The following is a 26,536-nucleotide window of genomic DNA, read 5'->3' as shown; positions in this document are numbered from 1 at the left end:
GCCGGCCGCGACACTCTCTGTCGCAGGGGCGGCCGCCGCTCCCCGCCCCGCTCCGCGCCGCGCCCGGCAGGTGCGGCCCCGCCGGGACCCGGGCACGGCCATGGCGTACCGGGAGCTGGTGAAGCGCTGGCACCAGGGCGTGCTGGCGGCCGACGGCGGCGACTGGGAGGCCGCCCTGGAGATCTTCGCCGGCATCGCGGACCCGCCGTCCAGGGTCTGGTTCAACGTGGGCTGCGTGCTGCTGCTGGCGGGCAGGCCGCGGGAGGCCCTGCGGGTGAGCGGGGCTGGGGGGGACGGGGGGGACGGGTGTCCCGCTTCGAGTTCCAATAACGCTGAAACTCAAACTGATTGAAATCCAGCGTTTCTTACTGCAGAATCGCAGGCTGGCGGGGGTTGGCAGGGCCCTCTGGAGATCACCCAGTCCCACCCCCGGCCAGAGCAGGGTCACCCAGAGCAGGTGGCACAGGAACGCGTCCAGGCGGGGTTGGAATGTCTCCAGAGACGGAGACTCCCCCACCTCTCTGGGCAGCCTGTGCCAGGGCTCTGCCACCCTCACAGCAAAGAAGTTCCTCCTCATGTTTAGGTGGAACTTCCCATGCTCAAGTTTGTGCCCGTTGCCCCTTGTCCTGTCCCCGGGCACCATTGAAAAGATCCTGGCCCCGTCCTCCTGACACCCCCCCTTTAGCTCTTGCTGAGCAGTGATGAGATCCCCTCTCAGCCTGCTCTTCTCCAGGCTGAACAGCCCCAGGCTCTCAGCCTTTCCTCAGCAGAGAGATGCTCCAGTCCCTTGATCATCTCCGTAACCTCCACTGGACTCTCTCCAGCAGTTCCCTGTCCTTCTGGGACCAGGGAGCCCAGAACTGGACCCAGTTCCAGCTAACAGCAGGAATGCAAGAGGTGACAGAGGCAGAACAAGGAGCCCCGTGGCCCCGGACAGTCCTGCACCAGCGTCCGAGGCTGTAAAAAGAAACCGCTGTGCTGGAAAACCGCTGCCCTCTGGAAAGGACGAGCAGCTGCCCGCGCTGGTGCAGCGGGGCGAGCACCCCAAGGAAAAGCCTCTTAATTACAGCACCCAGCATGTCTGCGGGGCTGGCTGCCAGCTGCCCAGCGAGGAGGTGTGTGTAAGCCATTTCTTAAACAGCAAGAAGGGAGCTGAGACAGTGCCCAGAGCCGTGGAACCCCCGGGCAGAGCGGCTGCTGTAAGGGACAGCAGTGAGCACAGCGTGATGGAGCCCAAGAGAGGGTTTTTAGCCCCAATGAATGGTCACTGACTGGGAAGTAGCTCGGCTATACTTCCGCATAGGTCAACGGTTGGGTGTTTATTTTTTCTCTTTTATAGCACAGTAAAGCAGGCTGTTGAGGCAATGTGCGCTGTTGGAGACATGGGAGAAGCCAGCTGCCACCTCGCCGAGAGGCACAGGCGCTCCCTGACCTCCAGCAACAGATTTTCACTCCTGCAATGCTGTCCCTGCCTGGGCAGTGTCAGCAAAGTCTGGGCTTTCAGGCTTGATTCATTACCTACATACCATCTCCTTGCAACAATAAGTGAGAGGGCACACCTCCTCGCTTTCTCAGAAAGACATTAAGACAGTTTTCCCAGCACAGTGTTGCTTTGAACCATCAGCCACCAGCTGCTACCAGCTTTGCCAATACTCACCTCTATTTAGCTGGGAAACTGGACCAGAAATACTGACTTGTAGGTGCAGCGTGAAGCCCTTCAACTTTCTCCCTTGCACCCCTTCACACTCATCCCCGTAGGCGGTTTCAAACAGCCTTCCCCAGCATGGCCGGTCCCGCTGCTCCCACTGTCAGGGCAAACTCTGCTCCAGGCAACGCGGTTTTCCCATCGCAAGATGCCGGATGGCAAATGTAGCTCATTTATGTCCAGTCCGTTTTCCCAAGGAAGGATAAAAACCTGAAGCTCAGCTCATACAGAGCCAAGACCCGAGAGGTTACTTGGAGCTGTCTCCTGCCCTGCAGCCCAGCTCGGAGCTGGTCACTCTGGAGGAGCTGGTCACCAGCCCAGGGACGGCTTCTGCGCCCAGTGCCAGTGTGGCGTGGACGCGGCTGGCGGGGTGCACATATCCCACATCGACAAGAGAGATCCTAACTCATCCTTGGGATGTGTCTCTGTTTTTCTCCTTAGGCGTTCGATAAAACGGTTGCGAAGGACAAGTCCCTAGCTGTTGGCTTCTTTCAGAGAGGGTTTGTCCATGTGCAGCTGGAAATGTAAGTAATTGAGGCGCATGTCCATTCTAGTCTTTGGTTTTCTCCTTTTAATCATACTTCATTCCTAAAATTCACTTCTTCCAGCAATCTTAAATAGTTCATAAGGCCCAGTTTGGCCTTGTAAACCGTGTCGCAGGTCAGCAAGTGTTATCTCTGATAAGGCTGAGAAGATTTGAGCTGCAGAACTTTGGGGTCCAGGGATGGCTAATACGTGACGTGACCGTCCCACACATACAGAGAAAGAAGCTGCTGCTTTATGTGGGGCTGCCAGGAGGTTACATTGCCATTCGGGTTTCCTTTGGGAATGAAAAAAATATAATTGCGCTGCTTGGTGTATCTTCATGTGGTACGCGTGAGTCTGGCCTTCCTAAAAATGCAGTCTTCCCACAGCATCTGACTCTCACTCTCTGCTGACAGCGGATTTTGTGGGCCTGATCTCAGTCTCACTGATTTAATGTTGGGATTGCTCCACTACTGTCACGAGATTGATTACTCATTGTTTCCGTGGTTAAACCATGGTGCCATCCTGCTCAGAGAGGTGGGTGGAGGATTGTACAGATGCCTTCTTGCCTTCGAAGTTCAGTTATTCTCTTTCCTGTTATTTTCCCCATGTTTTCCAGACCTTGATTTCAACAAAATGACTGGTTTTATTTCTGAGAGGGAGTTAAAGTGAGCAGTTCTGCACTCACAACCAGCCCATCGAGCAGCTACAGGCTCTGTTCCTCTGCCAGCGGAGCTGCAGTTGGGGCTGGTGGAGCCCGGCCAGAACGCTGGCCCTGCTGCGCTCTGCCGCAGTCTGCCCCGAGCACATACCACATAACGCTGTGCGGCAGGTCAGGGGCAGCACAGCTGGCAGACCTGCCTCCTGCCCGAGGAGGTGACGGCCACCAGTACCCCATGGCTCCTTCCCTCATCGGATGCTGCTCCCACCTACCCACCTCCACCTGTGCACCTTCTCTTGGCCAGGCAACCACTGCACACCCCTTCCTGGGCCCTTCCTTTCACCACCTGCAGCCTCGGGGGGAGCCTGTTTTGATTTCGGTTGCATAGCTGGTGTAAATTCAGACTAATTCCCGTCCTTATCCTTAGAGTTTTTCTAAATTTCTGCTTGCATTGCTCTGGCCGTGCACGTACACTCGCTGCTCGCCATCCCCAGGGGTTTCCCAGCCCTCGCTTCTCCTCGAGCTGGGACAAAACTGGGCAAGGAGCTCACACCATTTCTTAGTCTTTGTTCTTTACGTTTTCTCCTCCTTGGAATTGCCACTATTTCAGGTGTGAAAACCTAGTGTTCCTCCTAATCATTAGAACAGTGCAGAGAATCCCGTGTTCATTTTGTACTAACTCCCAACAAGGAGAGGACAGGGAATTTTCTGTGGTCACAAGATGACGCGTCTCTGGTGCAGCTCTCCTCATCCAGGCTACAGAGAAGAACACGTGGTTTTTGCTAGCTTGATTGTTGAACTTCTTTATTAGAGTCCTCAGCTTTTTTAGTCTCAGTTTCTCCTGTCATCTCTGCATTGCAGGTATGAAGAAGCTCTCTCTGACTATCATCTGGCCTTCAGTCATCTAAGACAAAATCCCTTCATCGATTACAAGCAGCTGGGACTGAGGCACATACTCTACGCATGGGAGGTAAGAGTCAACCTGTGTCACCAGCCCTTGCCCTCTGTTGGGGGTATTCATCAGGTCTTCGGCAGTAGTAGCCCAAGAGCTTTTCGAGACAATACATTAGAACAGGAAAAACATTCTGCTTGCACTTTATTTTTTTTTTAAGCAACGGATCATAAAAGTCATAAAACAACATCATCTCCAAAAAGCTTGGCAGATTATACAGTCTGGAAAGTAAAATTGTTCAGAGCAGATGCACAGGAATCTGTATATTGGTTTTTTTAGCTTTTCTATGCATGTAGTATTTACACTTACACGCATGTAAATATGCATGTAAGTTCTGTGAACTCCTCAGCTCTAAAAGCTGAAATAGGTTGAAGTATAGGCAGATGGGAACAAAATTGGTCCATAATGAAGACTCTAAGAAACTCATGTGCATGAAAGCCTGTCTTTCCAACTCCAGCGACTGGTCTTAACATTACCTCAGTGTCTAAACGGACACACTGGGCTGCAAGCTGTGTTTGGCTTCTGTAACACCTCCCTCTGCAGCTCTGACACCATCACATGGAGTCAGCCTGCCACATCCTATTCAAAAAAGATTTAAGTCTGAATTGATTGTAAATATTTATAATATTTGGAATGTAAAAGACACCTAGAAACTGTACTTTACTGCAAGGGTTCGCTTTGTCTTCTGTCCCGAGTCCAAACACACAGACTGAAAAGCAGACACAGGACAGAATATTTAATTTTTTACTTCCGCAAGAGTGAGGAGTCATTGTGTAACTCAAGTCAAGCATGCCCAGAAACCTGTCATTCAGTCTGGGTCAATTTTCGTGTACCTTATACCTGGCAGAAAGAAGCTATCCTTGGCATTTGTGGTATTACCCCAACCTCATTGTTTTTAACAGTTTCCGTGCCACAGCACTGCCTTCTCTGAGCTGACGCACACTTAGAAACAGCAGGTTCCCTTTGGAAGGCACAGAGCTGCAGGAGTGCCCCGAGGCCGGCTGAAGGAGGGGGGTGTCCGTGCTGGTGTGAACACCCAGGTCCCCACTCCACGCGCTCTAGGCATTGCCAGGACATGTGCTCGCCCTGTGCTGGCACTCTGCACTCAGGATCTGCATCCTGATTCGACTGGATCTCACATCTACCTGCAGCTCATTTTTCAAAATACACAAACATAATCCTCCTGCGGAACCATGCCATCAGCTTTCCCCATGCATGGCTTCTTAAGGGGAGGAGATGTGCTCTACGGTTTGAAAATCCAGAAATATTTCCCTCTTGCAAAACTAAAGCACTTCTGAGCTGAGCGAGAGCTGCTGCCTTGCCTCTCCACGAGGGAGCATCTCTGCAGTTCCTGTAGGTGTTCCCGATGGCCGTTCCCCACCACCCCTCAAGCAGCAGTCTTCTACTGCCATGATTAAGGAGGAAAGGAAAAACATCCTTTTAGCTGCAGTTCTCTCCCGAGCACTCCTTGCATCCAGATACCACAAAGCAATTTCAAGCTGGTAGCTCTATCACGTAAGATAGCAAGCTATCCAACAGCGAGTCTGTTAGGCCACACTTGTCTTGTAGGCCAGCAGCGTCTCCATAGGCTGACTGTCGGCCAGGGACAAGAAGAGATCATCTCCCACTCTTAACTCAGCATATAGATCAAGGCTCCCCACCAGCCAGTCTGTAAGACTCCCACGCTTTGCCACTTCACCACCGAGCATACTTACATGCTGCTAAAGGGTAACAAGCTACAGCTGACAATTCGCACATTCACAGCCCACTACAATGTGAAGCGGTTTCAGTTATTTTGCAGTGAAAAGGAGTCAGAATTACTCTGCGCAGCAAAAAATATTACCTAGTTGCATGCAGAAAGAAACCCAAGAAAATCCTTCCTGGCCTTTCAGATGTAGAAAGAATAAGATTAAAACTTGTGTGGTACCAGAGCCTGGTGCTCCCTGTGCCTCTCCTTGCCTTCAGCAGCGCCAGCAGCTCCAGCACACGCCTGAAGGTACAGCTTTTATCTATCTCTTTCCACTCTGATGATGGAGTTTTCCCAGCTGTGCTGCTCTCAGTGCCTTTCCAGTGGGGAGAAGGTTGGTGTTGCTCTAGTATCTGTGGTGTCTCAGCGCCTGGCCCCTGTCCCTTGGCAGGGTTTGGTAAGTCATGTTGGGTGTCTGTTTGGTCTCAGCCCGCTGAGTTCTGCTCCCTCCCTGCCCACTCCAGGTGCTGTACAGCACTGCAGCAGCACAGTGCCGGCTGCAGCAGTGGCAGGAGGCCAGAGCCACCCTAGAAAAGGCTGTTGTCTGGAGACCTGAAGGAAGAACAGCAATCCTGGACCTGGCCCTTGAGCGGGTGCAGGTAAGACAACCTCTGTGAGCTCCTGGATATGTGCATTGGGCTTAAGTTAAGAAATATGAGATAAGAATGGTTTAGGTTGGAACGGACCTTAAATATCAGCTCGTTCCACCCCCTGCCCTGGGCAGGGACACCTCCCACCAGCCCAGGTTGCTCCAAGCCCCGTCCAACCTGGCCTTGAACCCCTCCAGGGATGGGGCAGCCACAGCTTCTCTGGACAACGTGGGCCAGGGGCTCACCACCCTCATGGTAAAGAATTTCTTCCTGAGATCTCATCTAAATCTCCCCTCTCCCAGTTTGAAGCCATTACCCCTTTCTTGTAGGCCCAATGTGCTAATTGTTGTATGTTTGGGTTCTCTTGTCTGCCCACCTGCTTGGTCACCTGGTGACAGTGTAAGCCATTTGCATGTGATGCTCTACCAAACTAGTGCTTCAGCTAATTAGGTAACTCCATCACCCCCAGGTGCTTCACAGCAGAGAAACACCATAGTGGAGAATTATGGGATAGTCTCTCAGGCTGTGGAGGTGGCATTCTAGTCCCTGCTGTTCAGGAGCTTAGTTCTATTTGTACTTGTACTGTAAAACAAGTTGTCTTATGCCGTCTTTAAGTGCAAAACCCATACAAGTGCAGATTTGGAGGGTCTCTGTTTTCATGACACCGGCTGACTTTTTTGAGTTCCTTTGGCCTCAGTAACAATTAGTGGCAGCTCAGATATTAATGATAATCACGTTTAGAGCTTAAGTAGAGTGTAAAAGTGTTTCCGGGGTTGGTTCCAAATAATAGTTTCCTGATAGACTGTTTTATGATCAGGAACAACTTGCAGATCTCTGATTTACTCTTCCGGGAGGGCTCGTTATTTTGCTACCTACATACTCACTTGTCTTATTTGTATCCTTTCTAAGAGATGGTCACTTTTTTTTTAATCTGATCATCTCTTCTAGCATCGTGTTTGTGCTTTACGTTAGTAGGTTATTTATATTTGCTATTGGCATGCTACTCAGTGGTTGAACAGAGGAGAAAAAAACAACATTTGAAGTCAAGTAGAAAAACTGCTTAGAGATTTGCTTAACAAACCTTACTCCACTGCTCTCCCTTCCCATGCCAGTGGAGTTAGTCTTTGACTCAACACTGGGTAGTGGCTGTGGAGCTCTTGGTTTGCAGTGCTTGTTAAACCTCAGTGACCTTTTTCAAGTTCACAGACATAATTTTTGCCCCAGAGTCTTCCTGGAACTGGTTTTGCACACACGGGGAAGTTATACTTGCTTTTCACTGCTGTTAGGTTTCATTAAATATTAATTGATGGCTTTTTCCTTATCTGCTTTCCGTGCCCTAGGACCGTCTGTTTTTGGAGCCCATGCAGGTTCCTCCTGGGGAATTTTTCAGACCACGAAAGAAGGAAGTCGAACAGCTGGATTCAAAAGATTTCCTGGGTAAACCCAAGGTAACAGGCATGTAATCGTTAAGATTAACAGCAAGCAGATTAAAATCCCACCTTCTGACGTCTCCAGAGAGCATTATTGCTGGCCACTCCACCGGTCACTGCAGTGGTGGAGACCCAAGAGCAGGATTGTCAAGGCTTCCAGCCGGTCAAGGCATCTGGGACACAGAAGCCAAAATTTGTATGAATTCCCACCTTTTTTATGAAAAATGGACTTTGGTACGCAAAACCTTCCCAATCTTGGTCACTTTAAACTCTGAAAAAGCTGAGCAGGTAGTTAGGGAAACCCATGGTTGTCCTTTTGCTGCCAATGACATTTTCAAGAGTAGCACATTCCTCCAGCCTGCTCCTACTCACCACTGCATTCCCAGCGGGACGGGCAGGCACTTGGGAGACAAATGCCTTGTCACGTCCTTTAACACAAGTCATCAGAAAATTTCTCTGGTCCCTTCTGCGACCAGTGAAGTCAGCAAAAGTGCCACAGGCGAGAGCTGTGACATGAATAAAGGGAAGGGAAAGTAGTTCATTCGTGTACTTTTAAAGAAACCTTGGAAAGACTAAAAACACAGGGACAACAACAGTTTAAGCGGTTTTGGGAATCCAGCTCTGTTTTTTTCCACTGTGTGCGTGGCTCCACTTTATGTCTGACTTCAGGATGTCAGAAGGAAATAAGTCTGAGTAGATAACCTTGCATGAAGCTTGAGAGTTTCTTTTTCCAGCCTGAATTCAGTCATTACTTTCTCCTCTGACAGGTGATCTCGTCCATCATTCCCAATGATGAGTACATTGGCTTCGAGCCTCTCAGGCCTCAGGTGAGCAGGACATAGCTGTGAAAGGAGGAAGGGAGCTGTCGTGGAGCTCCAGGTAGGGCCTCAGGTCTTACCCATCAGGGTAAGAACATACTGTTGAACAAACCAGCGCAATATCAGACTAGATCCGTGGGGCCGTTCAAAGCCAGGTGGTGGGCTGCAGCATTGTCTGGAAGGGACTCAGCGATGTGAGTCTCCAACCCTTTGAAGTTGTGGTTTTGTCTCTTCGCCATGTCAAAACAGCAGTGGAGACTTTGCTATGCTCAATATGCGTTTGCCCCGCACCTCAGTAACTTTGTCAGCGTAAGCCTGGCTGGCTTGCGCTGTAATAGGAGTTTCTCAGAACCAAGGGTAGGGTTAGACTTTGTTACTCTCCTCCGGATGGGATAAAGAGGGAGGCAGAGAAATAGGAGGCACATCCTGGTAAGGTGTGGAGCAGCAGACTTCTGTCTTGGCGCTGTGGTGTGACAAATGATGTCAAGAGTACAGACAAAATACCACAGTGTGGTATTCAGAGGGACAATAAATAAGGTTGCACCGTTGCTATATAAGGTATTGTTGTAAATAAATGCTGCTGTTTCCTCCCACAGAAACAGGGCTTTTATGAACCCCGTGCTGACGCTCTACGGTAAGCATTCACTTCTGTTCTGGGCTAACTCTTCTCTCACTACTTCTGTTCAGAAGGTCATGTTTTGTTCTCTGATGTCTTTGTCTAAAGACTCTGTGGGATCCACACCCACTTCTCACTAAGGGTGGAGTGAATGACAAACGTGCAAAGGCTTGTGTGGCTGCAAAAGGCACTGCAGATCAGTGGCACCTCTCATGTAAGGACCTCAGGGCAGTTTGCAGGAGTTGATTAAATAGTCCTGGGAGACAGGCATGGATCATGTCATGGCTGGGGAATGGAAGCCAAAAGAGGTTGTGGGACCTGTACAGGTCTGTGGCAGAGGATGCTCAGATGCTCCATCCTAGTACCCAGGAAAGGCCTCCAAATACTCACTCTCAACCATGCTGTGTTGAGCCGATATCACCAAAATTTGGTGATATTGTACCAACAGTACTTCGCGGCTGAGTTTAATAACTGTTTTGATATGGAGGGTGGTTATTAGTGTGATGAAAATGGAGCAGTTGCGTTTGGGAAATCAGCGTTTTTCAAGCTCCTTTTGTTCCCAGTTGAACCAGAGGGTAGCAATGGAAATCATAATTTCCCAACACCTGAAACTTTTGGCATGTGCCAGTTTGGATCGGTGCAGTGTTCTGGATCAAAGCCATCCCAGACCAGAGCTCCAGGGTTAGTAAAGGTGCTCTCATGCTTTCTTTCCAGAGACAGTGAGTTAGGCTACTATCGAGTTTTGTCCCATTATTACCCCGAGGACTCGGAGAAGTTGGCAGTGAAAGCCAGCAGTTTGGTCTTTGTGCTGACGAGAGGAGCGGATGGCTGGGCTACAGCCATCCACGCGGGACAGGTAAGGAAACCACGTGGGCTTTCCAGCCCTTCCCCACCAGCAGAGACCACAGCCCTGCCTGTGAAGAGGAGCTTGCTGCAACCCTCTGAGCACGTGCCTTGGGGACCCACCTGTGGCACTGCGGAGCAGGGGTTGAGTTCAGGAGCTCGTTCCCCCAGAACATGGATTTCTCGGACACTTGTCTCCCACCAGCTTCTGCCACTCACCTCTGTAGCTCCACAGGGGCATCTCTTTGGGCACTTCCACCGTACAGGATCCTATTGTGGAATCGTGTAGGATAACAGACCTCACCAAGGGCCACCATTTAGAGCAGTATTTGTCACCTGAGAGCTCTAATGGAGCTGAGGAGAGAGGTCGGTCCTTACCTGGTGTGTAGCGCCTCTGTTAAATTAACTTTGTGAAAGTTTGGGGAGGGTTTCAGCTGTGCAGGCAGGTTTTATAAATTGCTCTAGAGAAGACCTGAGGAATTGAAGCCCAGCAAGTCTGACATCTTTCTGCAGACTGGGGAACTATAGTGTAAACAGATTGACTAGAAACAGATAAATATGATGACATGGGAAATCTTTTGTTGACAGAAGCCATTCCTCACATGTCTACTTAAATTCTTTGAAAGAGGCAGTGCATACCTGGACTAGGTTGAGCCAGTGAATGTATTATCTGCCTATATTTCCAAAAACAGTCAAAAGATTCTTCACAAGACCCCTAAAAATACAGTGAGCTGTTTCAGCAAGAGGGGAAGTGCTCTGAGAAGTGATAACAGGTTAAAATAAAGGGTTGGCATAAATTAAAAGGTTTTTCTTTGTTTGTTTTTTTAAAAAGAAAGGATGTCCCTGCAGAGAATCTACTGTGACCTAAGCATTTAGCATATTCCTAAGGGATACATTAATAGAGGTAGTGCTAGGGTGCTTCTGAAGGTGACCACGTTCCATGATAGACAATCAAACCGTTCCACGTAGCCTGAAGCATCTGGCGCTAACAGTGAACAATTACAGAAGTACTTGAATGTGCTGGTTGACCGCTCAGTGAAGTGTCAGATGAAATTCAAAGTCAAAAAAAGTAAAATAATAGACCCCGGGGGAAAAAAAAGCATAACTACTCCCAATGATCAGTTGAAATGAATAGCTCAATAGCAGTGATTGTCAGAAGACACTGAAATGCTGCTGGACTGGTATCCCTTGACGTCCTGAGCATCTGTTTTAGGAGCAGGGTGTTGGGCTTGGTGGGTGGTTGGTCTGTTACATCGCAGCCACTCAATTAGAGCCACTGCTTTCAGCAGAAAAAGGTGCAAAAGGACCATTGGATTTTGTTCAGCAATTTCTGAACATGCACCATATGGGCTACCATGTGCGACCCTGGGCCTCCATGGGCACGTTCGTGTTGCAGTAGGGCGAGCAGGCAGCAGTGTTTGGTGAGGGCAGAAGCAGTGCAGAGCGGGGCTAAGGGGAGATGGGGCTGGGGGGGCTGGGGCTGCGCCTGCCCCAGCGGCAGCTCCTGTCTCACGGCTCCTGTCTCACCCTGCTCTGCTTTGTGTCCCGCAGAAGCTGCGCATACCGAGCTCTCTCCTGGAGCCTGCCTCAAAGATGGATAAATGGGTGAGCTGACAACCTTGCAACCAGGGGGGAGGACAGGATCAAGGGATACATTTGGGACTTTTATTTGTAAGATTATCACAGGATAGAACAGCTGTATAAGAGAAACATAGAGTGTGAAACACTGAGACACCTTGGCTGAAGACCAAGTGCTCTTGAACAGGAACAGCAGAAGAGTTAAGGGCAGGGAAAATACTTATTTTTTTTTTATATACATTGGATCTCTTTACACCAAAATCTGTGGGCTTGGACACACAGCCAAGCCACCATGGCTTGCGTTGCAAGCTGATCTAGACATTGTTACCTCTTACCTGCCGTGGGATGATGGAGCACACGAAGATGAGCAGCTGCCAGAGCTCGCCTGACCCGCTGTAACTTGCTGAGGCACTGGAACACAGTGAGGAGTGTGAGGGCTTCAGGCACATGTTCACCCAGCCCGCTCCCATGTCTGCAGCCGCTGGATGTAGCACAGAAGCGGGTGAGGAGTGCTCATGTGTTCTAGTTCACCGGCAGAGTGAGAGTTAATCTCCTGCTGTGGGACAGTGATATCTTAAACAGGCTCTGCTTTTGGCCTTGAGTCCATGCACCTAAGCCCTAAACCTTCACCTTTGACTTAAGAAAACTTCCTTCATCTCCCATCTTCACCACAGGCATATCCACACATGATCCAAATCACTTTCCATCTGAACCCAGCGCAGAAAGGTGTGACTCAGACCTGTACTACCTGTGAGAGATTTTTGAAGCACATGGTTGTTCTGATGTTGCTATGATTATTTTGTTTTTCTTTTCTTCTGAATGAATCCCTGGCCATAGCACGGACTTGGGCATTTGCTCCATGGATGTCTGTGACCACCCCAAGTTTGGCTGGGTGAGCCGGCAGATGGCAGGGAGAGGCCTCGGCGCAGCATGAGCATCCTCCCTCTGCTCCAGCACCAACCCAGCAAGGGGCGGGCGGGGAAAGGAGTGTCCCACCAAACCTCTCGTCACCCCTGCTACCCAAGAGAGCTGTAGAGACCATCACTTGAGTGCTGTGCCTCATCCAGCCAGTTGATGAACTGGTCACCCTGGGGCTCTCTCTGTGCTTACACCCAGAAACTTACAACTGGCTGCAGCCTCTCTCATGCACACCAGCCTTGCCCGGTCTCTGCTGTCTTCTGCTCACTCCTTTCTGATGTTGTTCTGTTGCAGAAGATCAGCGATGGGATTCCCCTCCCTCCTGCCCAGGTGCCTCCCAGCCGACTCCATGTGAAGCAGAACCCAGGTAGTTCCCCAGGACTGGGACCTCCGTGGGTGCCATTACACCTGCTCTAGGGGTGCAGGGGGAGGCTGGTTGCCCACTGCAGCCATGGCTGCCTGTGTGCTGGAGGCTTGTGGAGGAGCTGCCGGGGCCTCTGCTGACTGCAGGCGCTGTTCCTCTGCCCTTGTTTTGTTCTGCAGAATCTCCTGGGGGAGAAAATGCCTCTGCAAATGATGCTGGTGCCCAAATGGACTTCAAGGTAAGGTGTTCCACAAGCTGAAGCTGCTACAGGCTCAAGAGATCAAGGCTGTGAAAAATGCAAGACACCTAGCTAGATCCTCCAAAATTCCTGAGCTGCCCCAAAATCACTGGAAAAAAACTCTTCCTCTGCCTGTTTTCTCATTCCAGAGAGAGGGTCCCATGTGGTCTTTCCTCCACCACTCCCAAGTTTGTGACCATACAGTTTTTTGAGGCAGCCCATGGTTGAGGCTTACCAGGGCAGTGCCCTTTTGCCACCGTACAAGGAACCAAGAGCCCCAGACGCAGCAATGTTCTCAGGCATGGAACTTTCCAGCCCATTTTGTGAGAGAAAGCTGTCTTTGAACTACCTGCTGTCCTGTCCCCGCTTCTCCAGTGTGGCATTTTATGTCCCTGTCGGCCTGGGTATCACAATTCATGGATATTTGTGTTCTTCTGGGATCATGTCCTCCGATGCACCTCCATGTCATTACCAACCACTGTGTGTGATGGAGCTGGAATAGTTCCTATGTCCACCTGGGGACAGCACCTCCCTGGCAGTGCCAGGTGCAGATCAGCTCTGCTCCCTTTGTCTTTGCCACCCCTCCTTGTAGGGCTTTTGGAGCCATTTTTTGTCAGCTGTACTTCAGACGAGGCAGCAGAATGTGGGGACTTGGCTGCATCTCTCCAGCTGGCTGGAGGAACTGGGGCCCTGCTCATACACCTCTGTGGTTGGGAGAGACCTGCGTGACCGGACCCAGAAACAGGCTCCCAGGTCATGGGAGGAACACTTGATCCCAGGCTTTGAATTTGTAGTTCCCCCTCTGAAATTCAGATCTGCATCTTGATGCTGCACTACTGTAACGTGGTACCACTGAGCCGAGGGGTTGTGTCTGTGTCACCTCTCGTGATACAAGGGTCCTGAATAACCAGGCTGTTTATGGTGCCATATCTCTTGGCAGATCCCACCGGCCTGCGGAGAAGCTTCGTCCAGCGCAGACAGACCTGTTGTGGTGCGAGCGTGCTGCGAGTGCACCGTGGTGGTGCGGGCAGGAGAGGTGCCGTCGCTGCCGGCCCTGCGGGCTCTGCTGCGGGAGCGCTTCGGGCAGCAGGCAGAGCGAGGGATGCTGAGGTACGCCGCGGCACGGCCGGGCCCTCCGGCACTCTCCGGCCATCAGCGTGTGTGACAGGGTCACAGCAGCCGTTCCCCTGAGGATACTGATCTGCATCTGGTCTCCTGGCAATATTGAATTGGGGTCAAAGCATTCTAGCAGAGATTCACAAAGACGTGAGCGCACAGCCTCCCTTGTGGGGTTAACCTTACCGTGGCTTTTGGTTTTGTGAACAGTGTGTGCTCCATGGGCTTCGGAGGCCCAAAGGGTCTTTCCCAGGAAACTGTACTACGGTCAAGAAATTGAGGAACAGAAGGAAAAGCTCTGTGCAGCTGCAGCTGCTGTATATTGATTTTTCTCCAGCTCAGCCTTTGAGGTGCACTAGGATCAGCGCAGAGCAATCTGGGAGTTGGTCCGGGGTGAGGTCTCCCTGGCTGTGACACCCCTGGGGACGCACAGTCAGCGTGGTCAGGAGAGTTTAGGCTCTTCCCCTCAAGTGAGTGTGTGAGGAGGTGACAGTGTCACTCCCTTAGCACACAGGGTGGCCCCATGTCATCATGCAAGGTGGCAAGCTCAGAGCTGGCTTACAAAGGGGACTTTTGAAGACTGAAGATGTTAGAGGGCTAGGCTTGCCTCCAAGTCTGGCTTTAAGTGAGGTGATTTGAGATGTGTTAATGAACCCTTGCAGCTACAGGCATTCGGATGGCAAAGACCTGGGTGCAGTTTCTGGAGAGGAGGATCTAGGGAAGATGTGGCAGCAGCTGACAGATGGCAGGCTGACGCTCTGCTGCCAGGTACGTGGGCTGTGACAAGCTTCTCTGCTGTGCTGGACTCAAATATCTGCTTTGCCTTGCGTCCTCCATGCTGACTTTCTCCCGCAGGACTCGGACTCCCACTCGGGCAGACCGGTCCTCTACCGGATGCTGGCTCAGCACTCTTACCTGGCGCAGGGACCGGGCGACCTGGAGTTCAGCAAGGGAGACCTGCTGGATGTTCTCTCTGAAGGTAGCTCTCCAGTCCTGTCTGCAGGCTGTACTAGAGCAGGCTTTTGGAGTCTGCTGCGGGGAGGGACTGGGGAATAGATGGCCTCTCCAGTGCTGTCTCCGGCTGAGACTCCCAGGACATACAGGCTTGCACTGGGTTTTGCCCAGAGTTGAATTCCAGCCATGATAATTCTTGCTAACCCCACTCATATGGGCCCGGGCTCATCCTGCTCCTTTATGTTTTCCCAGTGAACGAGGACTGGCTGGAAGGACGCTGCAATGGCAAGACTGGCATCTTCCCCAAATGCTTTGCAACCCAGACCCAGGAAGGCAGTGGTGCTGCCTTCCTATAGCAAACAGGAGCCTGTTCCTGCACGACTGCACTGTCTCCCAGGGGCGAGAAACACAAGTCCCAGCTCATCTGGGCCACAGCCAGCGCAGCCAGGAGCTCTGCTGAACCTGGACAAGATGTGTCCCCCACCCACAAATCCCACGGGGTCAGTTCCGTCAGTCTGACAGCATTTTCTACAGCCTGTTCCCAGACCTGGCGTTTTTACCTCTGTGCTTATACTGCCCAAGATGTGCTTGTGCAGGGGGGAACTGGTGTTTGGCAATGGGAAATGTCCACGTGTCAGCTCAGACTGTTGGCTGGGAAGAGGTTGCTCTGGATGGAGGTGTTCACCCCCTCTCCCTTGTTGCTCACGTTCAGGCTGGGAAGGTTGACCGCACTCTAATGAAGCCAAGGACAGCCGTCTGAGCCAGAGGCAGAGCCCAGTTCCCCAGCTCCTTGGACCACGTACCTTTATCTCCACCAGACAGAGATGCTGCTCTTTGGGAAGGCCTCCCTAACCAGTTTGCAGTGGGGTGTGTGGGATAACACCTTGGCTTAGGACCACCATATATCTTCTTCCACAGCAAATACCCCACGGATGTGCCAGATCCAAAGGGCCTTTTCTTGCTTCTTTTCTTAAGCCCTTAAGTCCTGCCTGGATGCTACAGCTTCATGCTGTGTGGGCAGGGGTCTTGCAGCACAGAGGAGAGGTAGTTGTGGAAACACCCCTGCTCAGACCAGCCTGGGCTTTGGCAGAGCCTTGTGGGGGCTGGGGAGAGGGCCGGCTGGGCAGCGTGGCGTTGGGCTGGTGGCTGGAGGAACTGAACTGACCATCCAGTTCCCGCAGCTGAGCTGTGCTGGGCTCTGCCGATCTAAATAAAACACTCAAGTGCCTGGAGGTGGAACCTGCTGGGGATTTGGTGTCTGACAATGCTGGGCTATGTAACTTGAATATAAAATAAACCCTGAGCCAGAGTTGGCAGCTCTTAAATCAACTTCCACTTGTATTCTTCTGCTGAGATATGCCAGTAAATATTTTTAAAGACAGCTGACGGTGTCTTTGGGAAGATATTCTGTCACATACTACAAAAATCTTGCACGTCTTGCATACAGCTAAGGTCACCCCTCTCCTCGGAGTTTAGGTGCCACCACTGCTCTCCGTCACCAATTGCCTCCCAGGGCTTTAGGGCGCGCAGCCCGGCAGGACTGGAAGTGCCAAGGAAACTGTGCTAGGCTGGTTGGTGACTTTCGTATTTGAAAAACAAAATGGATTTTATTTCTAGTTTGAATGTATCTGGCTTCATCTCAGTCAGCTTTTGTCAGCCAGATTAAAGTCTGTTCTGGAGTCAGGAGTCTTTTCCCCTTGGAGGTACTTAGAGACCTCAAGACACCTTTGTTATCTTCAATATCTTTACAGAGATGACCCAGTTAAACCTCCTAAGCAATGGAGATGGGTCTAATGCCCAGGATGCCTCTACTCAGGAGGCTGGGAGCTACTTGGTTTTCCAGAAACACTGGAGGAAAGCAGCCAGCAGGCCTGCCACCATGGCCAGCACAATGAAGGAGACGGCACCTGCCCACAGACTGGGCTGGTGCCCCTTGACCTGTTCCAGAGCCTCCGCGGGGATCATGTTGGTGAAGTTCAGCATGAAGCCCAGCGTCCATCCGATGTCCGTGTTTGCTGCCTGAGGTGAGAGAGCAGAGATCGTTCAAAAGTGCCTCTGCCAGGCACCAGTAGCGAGGGACTGACCAGCACCTCTCCCATGAGCTGCCCCAGCTGTGTTTTCACACATGGACCTGGCTGTGGTGAACCTGATCTTACCAGCACCAGTTACACAGAGAGCTTTCCGTCCCCTCCTTCCCAAGGGCTAAAGGGCAGCTGAACATGGGTGACTGCTCTGGTCCACATGCGCCTTTGTGACCTTCGCATGATTTTGGATCTGAGCTTTCCTCCTCCCCCAGCATGCTTCAAAATTGGTAATATTCTGGTTCAAATGGGTCATGGGGCCACCATAACCCCTCTGATGCTTAAGTCAATTCTGCCCAACATCAGGCACTGAAGAGGCCAAATCCTGCTCTGCCTTTCTCTGACCCCTTAAAATTAGCTTAGGTTCACACCAGAGTAAGCGAGAAACAAACTGGTGTCAGAGGTTTGGGGACAAGTAAGAAAGAATGAAGCTGTGCTGGGACCACTGGGTAGCAGCCGTGAGACGGGGACACATTTCTGGCATGAGGGACTCCAGGGATGCTGCTCCTGAACGTGTCTTCAGGCCAGGGCAAGGATGCGGCCGCAGCTGCCTGCCCGCTCCTGCGGCCCCACAGGGTCTTTACCTGCCGGCTGAAGCGGATGTTGCTCCACGTGAGCTCATTGAACTTGTAGCCATCGAGCAGCAACGTCAAGATGTAGGTCGCCATGGAGCAGTACGTGTGTAGGTACTGCTTCTGCTGCGGGAAGTTCTCCACCAGCTGTGGGGCCATCAGGGGACACGGTGCAACGGGAAATTAAACAGATGCTCAGAAACCCTCCCTGGCCCAAGGAACAACAGGACGTGTGCTGCCTGGGCAGGGATTCGGGACAGGACAAGCACAGGGCTCCTTGCTGCCCTTCACAGGGCTCTCACCTCTGTCCAGTTCTTCTTGCAGAAGGTCTCGACCGTGGAGTTGACGTCATTTAGAGACTGCTGGCTGGTCAGGTTCAGGAAGTGGAAGGTGTAATAGAACCCAGCAAAGGCCTGGGGGTTGAGGGGAGATGGTAAAAACTGCATTTCCTTTGTCACCCAAAAAAACCCTCAGGGGCCCCTCTTCCCTGGAGAAAGTCTCCCATGTAATTCCCAGGGTTCTGCATCCAGCACCCACTTGATGGTCTACCAGAAAGTCTTGGGGCTGCTGCTTACACCCTGGGCTAGCTCAGACTTGCTCCTTGGGACAGGGTCTTCTCATTTCCCTCAGGGAGGGCTGGGACATCGCAGGAGGCAGAAGCCACCTCCCAGCATAGGAGAACAGGTTTGCAGATGGGACCAGCTCTAGGGTCCCCTCCCTCCCCAGCCCTTCCCACAACCAGTGACAGAGGAGACTCCCACCCTCCGTCCTCCCCACCACAGCCGCAGGGACGGAGGCTCCTTACGAAGAACTGTCCCCGCACGGGCGGCTGATAAACCCCGTTGAACCCGCACGTCCTGTTGGCCCCACAGCTGAAGTTGAAGAGTTTCTGGATGGCGGTCCTGCACTCCGCGGGGTTCCCTGTCCCCGTCACCGTGAGGACCTGTGCAGGGCCGGGTGTGCTTGGTGCACGGACACAGGGAGTGCTGTAGAGGTCTGCCGTGGTGACGTTCTCCCGGTACCCCTTGGGGTAGCAGGGGTGGGATATCTGCGGGGTAGACGGGCTGCCCTGGAGAGAGAGGGAGCCGTTAGCACCGCCCCGGCACCGAGGATGAGGATGGAAAGGAGAGAAACAGCCCACAGACGGCGTCTGTTCCCAACCCAGATGCAGGGCACTAGCGTGCTGGCCCCACCACCCACGGGGTTTTATCCACGGGGTGCAGGCACAGAATTGAGGTGACAAGCATGGCACAACCATGCTGTGGTCAGGGCCCAGCTACAGCGGTGGTGGCATGGCCAAGGCCTTGTGATGCTGAGCCATTAGTGGGGCTTGGCGTAGGATGCCAGCGAGAGCCTCCCCCACAGCCCATCCTGCGCTTAGACGTTCCCGAAAAGCAGGATCTAAACCCTCAGAGGTTTGGAGGAGAAGCAGGATCCATCCTTTGCGTGACTAACCTGCCCGCGGCTTTTGCTGGTCCTGCCGCCGGCCCCACCACTGAGCCGTGCTGGGGTGGCAACGCCACCGCCAGCCCGTGCCTCCCCGCGGGGATGGCGACCTGCTCCCGAGGGCATGGCGTGCGCTCTGCCTGCGCAGAGAGCTTGGTGCTCTGGCCACTCGCTCTGTCCCCTCTGCGTCGCGCAGGCCCCAGCCCACAAATGACCACAGACGCGTCCCGCCTGCACGGTCCCCCAGCACCTCCGTCGCCCACAGCGCTGGGCGGTGCGCTCTGTCCGAGGGGAGACCGCAGGATGCTGTGGGGGGGACTGCTGTGCAGGAGAGGGTGTTGGGAATCCTCCCTCCGGGAGGGAGGGCAAGTGAATGGGGACAGGGAAGAAGCTAAGGATACAGCCGGGCTTGGAAAAGGATGAAAAATGCCATGACACGTCCACGTCTGGGGAGAAGGGAGCCCTGGCAGGGAACCACCACCACCTTCCACTCAAATGAGAGAATTTTCTGCTTCAGTAGATAAAATCTACGCCTCTCCCAGGCTTTTAAATTCGTGAAAACTCCCAGTCCCCTGACGCTACTTCCGCAGGCACGCCCAGTCTTTCTGGAAGGTATTTTTGATGGCAATGGGAAACGGTTGAGCGGGTCCGGGTGACAAGTGGCTGCGGTACCTGGTGGAGAGCTGCCAGCAGCCTCTTCAGGGCCTGCGTCTGCCCGTAGCAGAGGTAGCTGTGGGTGTAGAGCGAGTAGTTGGTGCCGTACAGCCGGAAGAGGACGGAGGTGTTCTTGTCCTCAATGGTGACTCCAGGCTGGAAGGTTATTTGTGTCGAGGCACCTCCAAGGTCCAGAGCTCCCAGAACCTCCGTGGTCTGTGGATGTTCCCATTCCTCTGCAAAGGAAAACTGGCCCCATGTCGTGGCAAGTGTTAGCCTGAACTGGGGGCAGTCACAGTCCCTGTCCCTTCCCGTAAGGTTTTGTGGGCTCAGAAGCCCCTCAGGGACCTTCCACACCCCGTTTCCCTGTTTAACCCCTTCCTGCCTGCGTCCTCACTGACCCACATAGACCCCCACGGAGCCCCCCGGCTCCTGCGTATCATCTGGGATGCAGAGACTTTCAGGAGGGAAAGAGTAACACGTTCACCTGGGGGCTGATATTGCTGCATCTGTGATAGCAAAAGGGACCCGTGGGTGAGTGGAGAGCACGGGGCCAGGCGGGGCTGGACACAAAGACCCTTCATTCTGTTAATCCCATCAGCGGAGTTGAGTCTGCAGTTCACAGCCACAGGCTACATTTATTTGGGTGACCAGTGCCCTAAACCTACATTTTCCTCTCCTCTGGGACTCAAGAAACCTGGGGGGAGCTCAGACAGGGATAATTGAGCTGCTTGCCCCTCCTCTGCCCCCCCCCACCCCCAGCCCGCACCTTGACCAGCGTCTCCAGCAGGTAGTTGACGGTGATCCAGCCCAAGGAGCCCTCCTCGTTCCCCGTGAGGATCCGGGCTCCGCGGAAGTCCACGGGGTACTCGCCAATGGCCTTGGCGACCTCGGCGAAGACCTGCTCGGCCTTGGTGCTGTTCTGCTCCCTGCCGGGGAAGGAGATAAAGGGTGGGCGCTGGGGCAGGCAATGGCTGAGGTCGAGGAGAGCTCGGAGCCCTCTCCCCCGCAGCTGCTGCCTTGGGAGTCTCCCTGGCGGTGCTGCCCGCGGGCTCTGCCTGAGCACACGGGAAGGGCGATGCCGGTCGGGCAGAGGAGGTTCGGCCGCCTCAGGCTGCTGCCGGGCTGGGGCTGGAGGGGGCTGGGGGGTTCCCCGTGGGCACGGCCAGCTCCAGGACACCCCGCGGGACTGCACACATGGGTGCTCTGCCCATCACCAGGGCCTGCCTGGAGAGCAGCCCCCGTAACCCCAGCCCCCGTGTCCCCAGCCCCCACACTGCCAGTCCCCCATTCCTCCAGCCCCCCATGCCCCCAGCACCCCACACTCCCAGCCCCCCCTTACTCTCAGCACCCCATACTCCCAGCCCCCCATAACCCCAGCCCCCGTGTTCCCAGCCCCTCTGCCCCCAGCACCCCACACTCCCAGCCCCCCATAACCCCAGCCCCCGTGTCCCCAGCCCCTCTGCCCCCAGCACCCCATAATCCCAGCCCCCCATAACCCCAGCCGCCCATGCCCCCAAACCCTGTGCCCCAGTCCCCTGTGCCCCCAGCCCCCCATGCCCTCAGCCCCCCATGCCCCCAGCCCCCCACACTCCCAGCCCCCCGTGCACCCAGCTCCTGTGCCCCAGCCCCCAACATTCCCAGCCCCCCACACTCCAGCCCCCCACACTCCCAGCCCCCCATGCCCAGAGCCCCCCCATGCCCTCAGCCCCCCGTGCCCCCAGGCCCCGGCCCAGCCCCCTGCACCAGCTGCGATGCAGAAACGCCTGGTGGGGAAGGGGCCGCAGGTGGTCGCTCCGGGCAGTGCCGGTACCTCAGCAGCCGCATGCCCGCTGTGGCCCCCAGGTAGGTGGGGGTCTCCCGCTGCTGCTCTGCCGGCACGATCTGCATGGCCGTCTCCAGGCAGGGCTTCAGGCTGGCTCCAGCCTCGGCGGGGTTGTCTGCGTAGCTGGAGATGCCGGGTCCTGCAAGGGAGCACCCCGTGATGGAGCCAGCTCAGGGCCACCCAGGACGGGCAGGACACCAGGGGACATGTTCACCCAGAAAGTCCCCGGGGGTTTTTCCCTGTGTACCAGGGCTAGTTGTGCCCTGTTCAAGGGTGTCCTTGGCAGGACAGAGCTCCGAGCTGGGTGGCCACGGCTCGCTGTGGGAGCCGGTGATGAGCTCCTGCTCGGGACCGAGGGGCAGGGCTGCAGTGTGAGGCTTCTGCTGAGCACATGCTTGATCCCAGGGCGGCCAAACTGCTGGAAGGCGGCCAGAGGGTCCCGCAGGACTCAGTCGGCAAACGGAGCAGTTCCTGATTTCCCTGGGGAAGGGGCAGGCTCTCCTTTATCCTGCTGGGAGGGTGTACGGAGCCGATCGGCACACGCAGAGGTGCCCTCTGCACCGCTTGTTTGAGTTCCTATTTTTAGAGGCTGGCACCAGATCTGAGCACCCAGCACAGTCCTGTGGTGTGTAGGGACAGGCTCTGGGGTGGAAAAATCACTATTTACCTTCCCCCGGGCTTTACACACCGTTACTGCCTTTAGCCCACGCACCCTCTCCCTTACACTTTGCCCTCTGCCAGACCTCTGCAGTTAACCAGTAACTGCCACGCCGCCGCCGCAGAGCCGCCGTCGAGGTCAAAGAGAGCTCGGAGCCCTCTGACCCCCCGCCAGGCACCTCTGCTCTGCCCTGGTGGCCTTTGCCAGTCCCAGCCCAGCTCCATGGACCATTTAGCTGACCCTGCCTCCCCTCACTAGCCCAGTCCTCTCCTCTGGAGAGACCAGACCTTGTGCCAAAGCCCAAATGCACCTTTGCGTTAGGAATTAATGGCTCTTTGTGTATTTATAAATGCCCAATAAATAAATGCCCTTTGGGTCATTTACCGTTTACCACACCTGGCACAAACCAGGCAGCTCACCATGGCGCTGTGGGGCAGCCACCCCGGCCAGCACCGGCTCCCAGCCCAGTGTCTCCACGCTGGGCAGGGACAGGGGAGAGGGAAGGATACGTCCCAGCAGACTCACCAGACACGTTGCAGACCGCCACCTGGGAGACGATGCCGGTGCCATTCTCCTTGTCGGCGGGCCACCGGTAGATGTAAAGAGACGTGTGTGTGGAGCCGGCGTCAAACACCAGACCGTACTAGGGGAGGCAGAGGGGACACGGCGTGTCAGGGGGTGCAGAGCAGCTTCACCCGCTGCAGAGCAAGGGGAGCTCCTGGAGAGCCAGCAGAGCTCCTGGCGGGCAGGGGAATCTCCAGCGGCCAAACGAAGAGTGTCACCAGAGCACGGAAAGCCCTGTGGCATTGCAGGCACCAGCCGTGTCGGGGACAAGGCTCTATGACAGGCTCTTTGAGCTGGCAATGCTCTGTGATGAAAAGGCTGTATGTGCCGTCAGGCCAGTCACAGGGACCAAACTCTGCCAGACCCGCCTGGCACGCCAGCCTGCCTGGCAGTTTGTCCCCATGGCGGTGACAAACAGCACAGCCTGCCTGAAACCTGGGGAAAATCCCGTACCAAGGGGCAGCCAGCACCCCAAGCGAGAGCAGGCAGCTGTGCTGCTCCCAAGGACCCTACCTTGGTCCTGGGGGGCAGAAACACGTCCTTCACGTTCACGACGCTCAGGATGAGGGCAATGATGCTGAAGACGCAGGTGGCTGCCAGGAGACCCACAATGACCTTGGCTTTGTAGCCCATTCCTCCTCCAACCTGCAAGAACAGCCCCAACCCCCAGCTCACACCTCTGCATTGGCAAGGCTAGTTTTGAAATGCAAACCTCATGGATGGACAAACCTCTCAAGATGGCACTTTCCCCTTCCCTAACAAGGGCTTGAAGCCATTCTCTGGTGCATGGCTGCTCTTACAGGAGGCTCTTGGCAGTCTTGGGGCTGAGACACCCTCTCCTTCTGAGCACTTCCTCCCCAGGGGATTTTCAGCATGGCTTTTTCACCCCCGACTTCTCACGTGCAGCCCTTCAGGTCCCTCTCTGCACTCAGCCGGGACCCCACCTCTCTGCCCTGCTCCAGCTGCCACCTGGGTGCCAGGTCAGCATCTCCCGTCCCAGCAGCATCACTGGGGAAGCGCGGCAGTGGCTAACAGGAGTCCCAGCCTGGGAGCAGGACCATGCTCTGGCAGGTTCCCAGTGTGGCCATCATGTCCGGGGTGCAGAGCTGCACCTCTCTGGCACCCACATGCTGCCATCGTACCCTTCGCCCTCACAAAACCCATCCCACAAGACTCGGGACCACCAGGTCACATCTGTTGCCCAACAGGCCCAGACTGCCCTCGAGAGGGTCCTCTCTGCTCCACGCAGGCTAACAGCATCTCCAGCCACGTGCCTCCTGCCTGACCCAGCTCTCCGCAGCTCTTGGTGACGCCGCAGCAGGTAAGCGGACTGGCAGGGACTGTGTCCTTGCCTGCAGGCGATCCCCAAGCCTCTCCCGCAGCCCCAAGGGCAGGCAGAAGGGCAGAGGCAGAAAGCTGCTGCCAGTCTGGGCACACAGCCCCGTAGCCAAACTGGCACGCCAACAGCGATAGCGTTGCATGGACGGGCAGTGGCAGCGGGGTGTGGAGGAGCCCCTGGGGACCAGAGCAGGTCCCACGCTTCACGCTTGTCCAGCTGGAGCTCAGCTCCTGGCAGAATCGGCCCCGAGGCATCAGTAAGAAATTGCAGCGGAAAAGCAAAGCCAAAGGGTCCGGTTCCCTGCAACGGCCTCAACGCACAGCAGTGGACACGTCCCCGGGCTCAGCACCCCACAGCTGGTACAGATGTGGCTTTCTACATGCACAGCTCTTTCCTCCCCCTGCACCGCCCTGCTCCGTGCCGCCGGCAGCCTGCCGGCGGGGAGTCAGGCTGGCATCCCTCCACGGCGTGAGGCTGCAAGCCAGGCTCCAGCTGAGTGGTGGACGCCGCGAGAGCCCTGGACACAGCCTAGAGAAGCTGCTCAACCCAAGCAGTGCTTTGGGTGGCACCTGGGGCCTGTCACTTGGCTACACAGTTCTCCTGTGAGGGCATAAAACCAGAGAGAAATCCCCTTGCCTTTTGCCAGGCCAGGTCAGCAGCTTGACAGGAGAGGAAAGACCTTTGGCAAGGTCAAAGGAGATGTTGATTCCTGTTTTGGAGTCAGCATCTCCGGTGACGAACACAGGTGACCAATCCCCTGCGTGACATAAGATGTATAATGATGGATGCCCAGGCTGCCCAGAGAGGTGGTGGAGTCTCTGTCTCTGGAGACATCCCAAACCCACCTGGACGCGTTCCTGTGCCACCTGCTCTGGGTGACCCTGCTCTGGCCGGGGGTTGGAGGAGATCACGGAATCTTCAGAGTTGGAAGGGACCTCTAGAGATCATCTAGTCTGGAGATGATCTCCAGAGGTCCCTTCCAGCCCTACCAGTCTGGGATTCTGTGGATAGCAGCCTTTCTTCTGGCCCATGTCATGGGACATGGGACTACAGGAAGCCCTTATCAGACCTTATCCTGCAGCCAGCAGCCCTCCCCTTTTCGGTGGGTAGGGACAGAAATATGGGAGCAGCTTATGAGTGCCTGTACTGTCCCCTCTGATCAGCCCTGCCAGAATTTGCCCAGGTATAACTGTTGTAGGGGTGCAATTCCCCTGTTCCAGGTAACTTGGCAATGGCAAAGGTCCCCAGCCCCATCCTGGAAAATTCTGTCCCAGGCACCGTGTGGTGGAATGATATGAAATGGTGATAAATTGCACTGTCCTGCACGCGGGAGTGGGTGAAAAATGGGCTCCACCTGCTCTGGTGGGGACTAATTTCCAGTTTGACTGAGCAGGAGGCAACATCCAAAGGCAGCACAGAGCGGGGCACGGGGAGGGAGCCCAGCGGGTGGAAAACAAAGTGAGAGGTGTGTGAGAAGCTGATCGACCTGCCCAGCCTTTCAGCGGCACCTCGGGGCTGCCCGGCGCTGACACCCGCTACCAGTCCCATTGAGCAGCAGGGATGGGGAGGTGTTGGTGATGCCTCCAGAGATAAAGAAGAGGCGCGTTGCCACCCGGTGCCACGAGGAGCGACGCCCGGCCAGTTCAACGTATGGAAAGTTCAGCGCTGTGCACAGCGCTTGGGTCATTGCTGCACTTGTTTGTGTACGACCGGGCGCACCGATGTGCTCTAAGCACCCGCGGAACGTCCCTCACCTCGCAGCGCCTCTCGCGGGGAGGGACAGAGGGGGCCAAAATATTCCGAAGGAAAGGCGCAGAGGCACTGCTGGGTCTAAACTGTCTGTTTCTCAGGAAAACGGGAAGCTGACTTCTCTGCTGTGCACATTTGGGATTTGGAAGTCAAAAGGGCTCTTAAAATTGTAAGCAAGAGGGTGAGCGTGCATGCCAGGAGCATCTCTGCCGGGCAGAGCGCTGCCCTGCCTCCCATCTCTCCCACCACCGCTGGGGCTCAGCAGTGCCCTCCATGCCCCGTCCATGTCCCCTCTGCCCCCTGCACCGCCGGCACCTCGTGCAGTGAGTGGCCACCCCATGCAGTGAGTGGCCACCCCAGCCCTCCTCCCTCCTGCTCCTCCAGCCCTCGGAGCACCCGGCTCTGCTGCTGGCCAGAGCCTGAGCCCACCACCACCCCTCCGAGCACAGCTCCTTCGAGGGGCACCCTGGCCCCTTCCCCTGCCTGTGGCTCACCCGAAGCTGCTCCCGGCACCGTCGTCCTCCCCCGGCTGTCGGCACGTACCTGGCGTGCGGAGCCCTGCTCCTGGGACAAAGGCTGCCCCGAGTCCCCGC

At 54.9% G+C, this 26,536-nt stretch overlaps 2 protein-coding genes across 4 annotated transcripts; one reads left to right on the top strand and one right to left on the bottom strand.

The window, feature by feature from the left end:
* The first annotated feature begins 38 nt into the window (after positions 1-38).
* NOXA1 (NADPH oxidase activator 1) lies at positions 39-16,366 on the top strand. Of its 2 annotated transcripts, none has more exons than XM_054220228.1 (15): positions 39-274; positions 2,147-2,229; positions 3,753-3,861; positions 6,055-6,189; positions 7,521-7,628; positions 8,378-8,437; positions 9,025-9,062; positions 9,759-9,900; positions 11,439-11,492; positions 12,678-12,750; positions 12,927-12,985; positions 13,926-14,095; positions 14,770-14,869; positions 14,957-15,080; positions 15,308-16,366. In XM_054220228.1, the coding sequence occupies exons 1-15, from the start codon at positions 101-103 to the stop codon at positions 15,409-15,411; spliced, it is 1,533 nt and encodes a 510-aa protein (XP_054076203.1). In that variant the 5' UTR covers positions 39-100; the 3' UTR covers positions 15,412-16,366. The 2 variants fall into 2 exon arrangements, with proteins under 2 accessions (XP_054076203.1, XP_054076202.1); XM_054220227.1 differs by having other exon boundaries at positions 14,764-14,869.
* On the bottom strand, positions 16,320-26,536 carry LOC128917362 (ectonucleoside triphosphate diphosphohydrolase 8-like). 2 transcript variants are annotated; one of them, XM_054220231.1, is made up of 10 exons: positions 26,438-26,536; positions 23,369-23,500; positions 22,817-22,934; positions 21,622-21,772; positions 20,578-20,737; positions 19,827-20,057; positions 18,514-18,777; positions 18,011-18,121; positions 17,721-17,855; positions 16,320-17,074 (listed from the first exon to the last, which is right to left on the bottom strand). In XM_054220231.1, exons 2-10 carry the CDS (start codon positions 23,486-23,488, stop codon positions 16,883-16,885), a joined length of 1,482 nt encoding a protein of 493 aa, XP_054076206.1. In that variant the 5' UTR covers positions 23,489-23,500; positions 26,438-26,536; the 3' UTR covers positions 16,320-16,882. The 2 variants fall into 2 exon arrangements, with proteins under 2 accessions (XP_054076206.1, XP_054076204.1); XM_054220229.1 differs by having other exon boundaries at positions 26,487-26,536.

This window comes from Rissa tridactyla, chromosome 14 (assembly GCF_028500815.1).
Source record: "Rissa tridactyla isolate bRisTri1 chromosome 14, bRisTri1.patW.cur.20221130, whole genome shotgun sequence".
NCBI classification, from domain to species: Eukaryota; Metazoa; Chordata; class Aves; order Charadriiformes; family Laridae; genus Rissa; species Rissa tridactyla.
This window is presented reverse-complemented; position numbering and strand designations above follow the sequence as displayed.

Bases quoted from the DNA above. Each gene is read 5' to 3' on its own strand.
- LOC128917362 (XM_054220231.1), bottom strand. From the start codon at position 23,488: ATGGGCTACAAAGCCAAGGTCATTGTGGGTCTCCTGGCAGCCACCTGC. The intron at 20,738-21,621 runs GTACCGGCACTG...CTTCCCCGGCAG, and splicing joins GCGGGCATGCGGCTGCTGAG to GGAGCAGAACAGCACCAAGG. The intron at 18,778-19,826 runs GTACCGCAGCCA...CTCTCTCTCCAG, and splicing joins TGCTGGCAGCTCTCCACCAG to GGCAGCCCGTCTACCCCGCA.
- NOXA1 (XM_054220227.1), top strand. From the start codon at position 101: ATGGCGTACCGGGAGCTGGTGAAGCGCTGGCACCAGGGCGTGCTGGCG. The intron at 9,063-9,758 runs GTAAGCATTCAC...CTTTCTTTCCAG, and splicing joins CCCCGTGCTGACGCTCTACG to AGACAGTGAGTTAGGCTACT. The intron at 11,493-12,677 runs GTGAGCTGACAA...GTTCTGTTGCAG, and splicing joins CCTCAAAGATGGATAAATGG to AAGATCAGCGATGGGATTCC.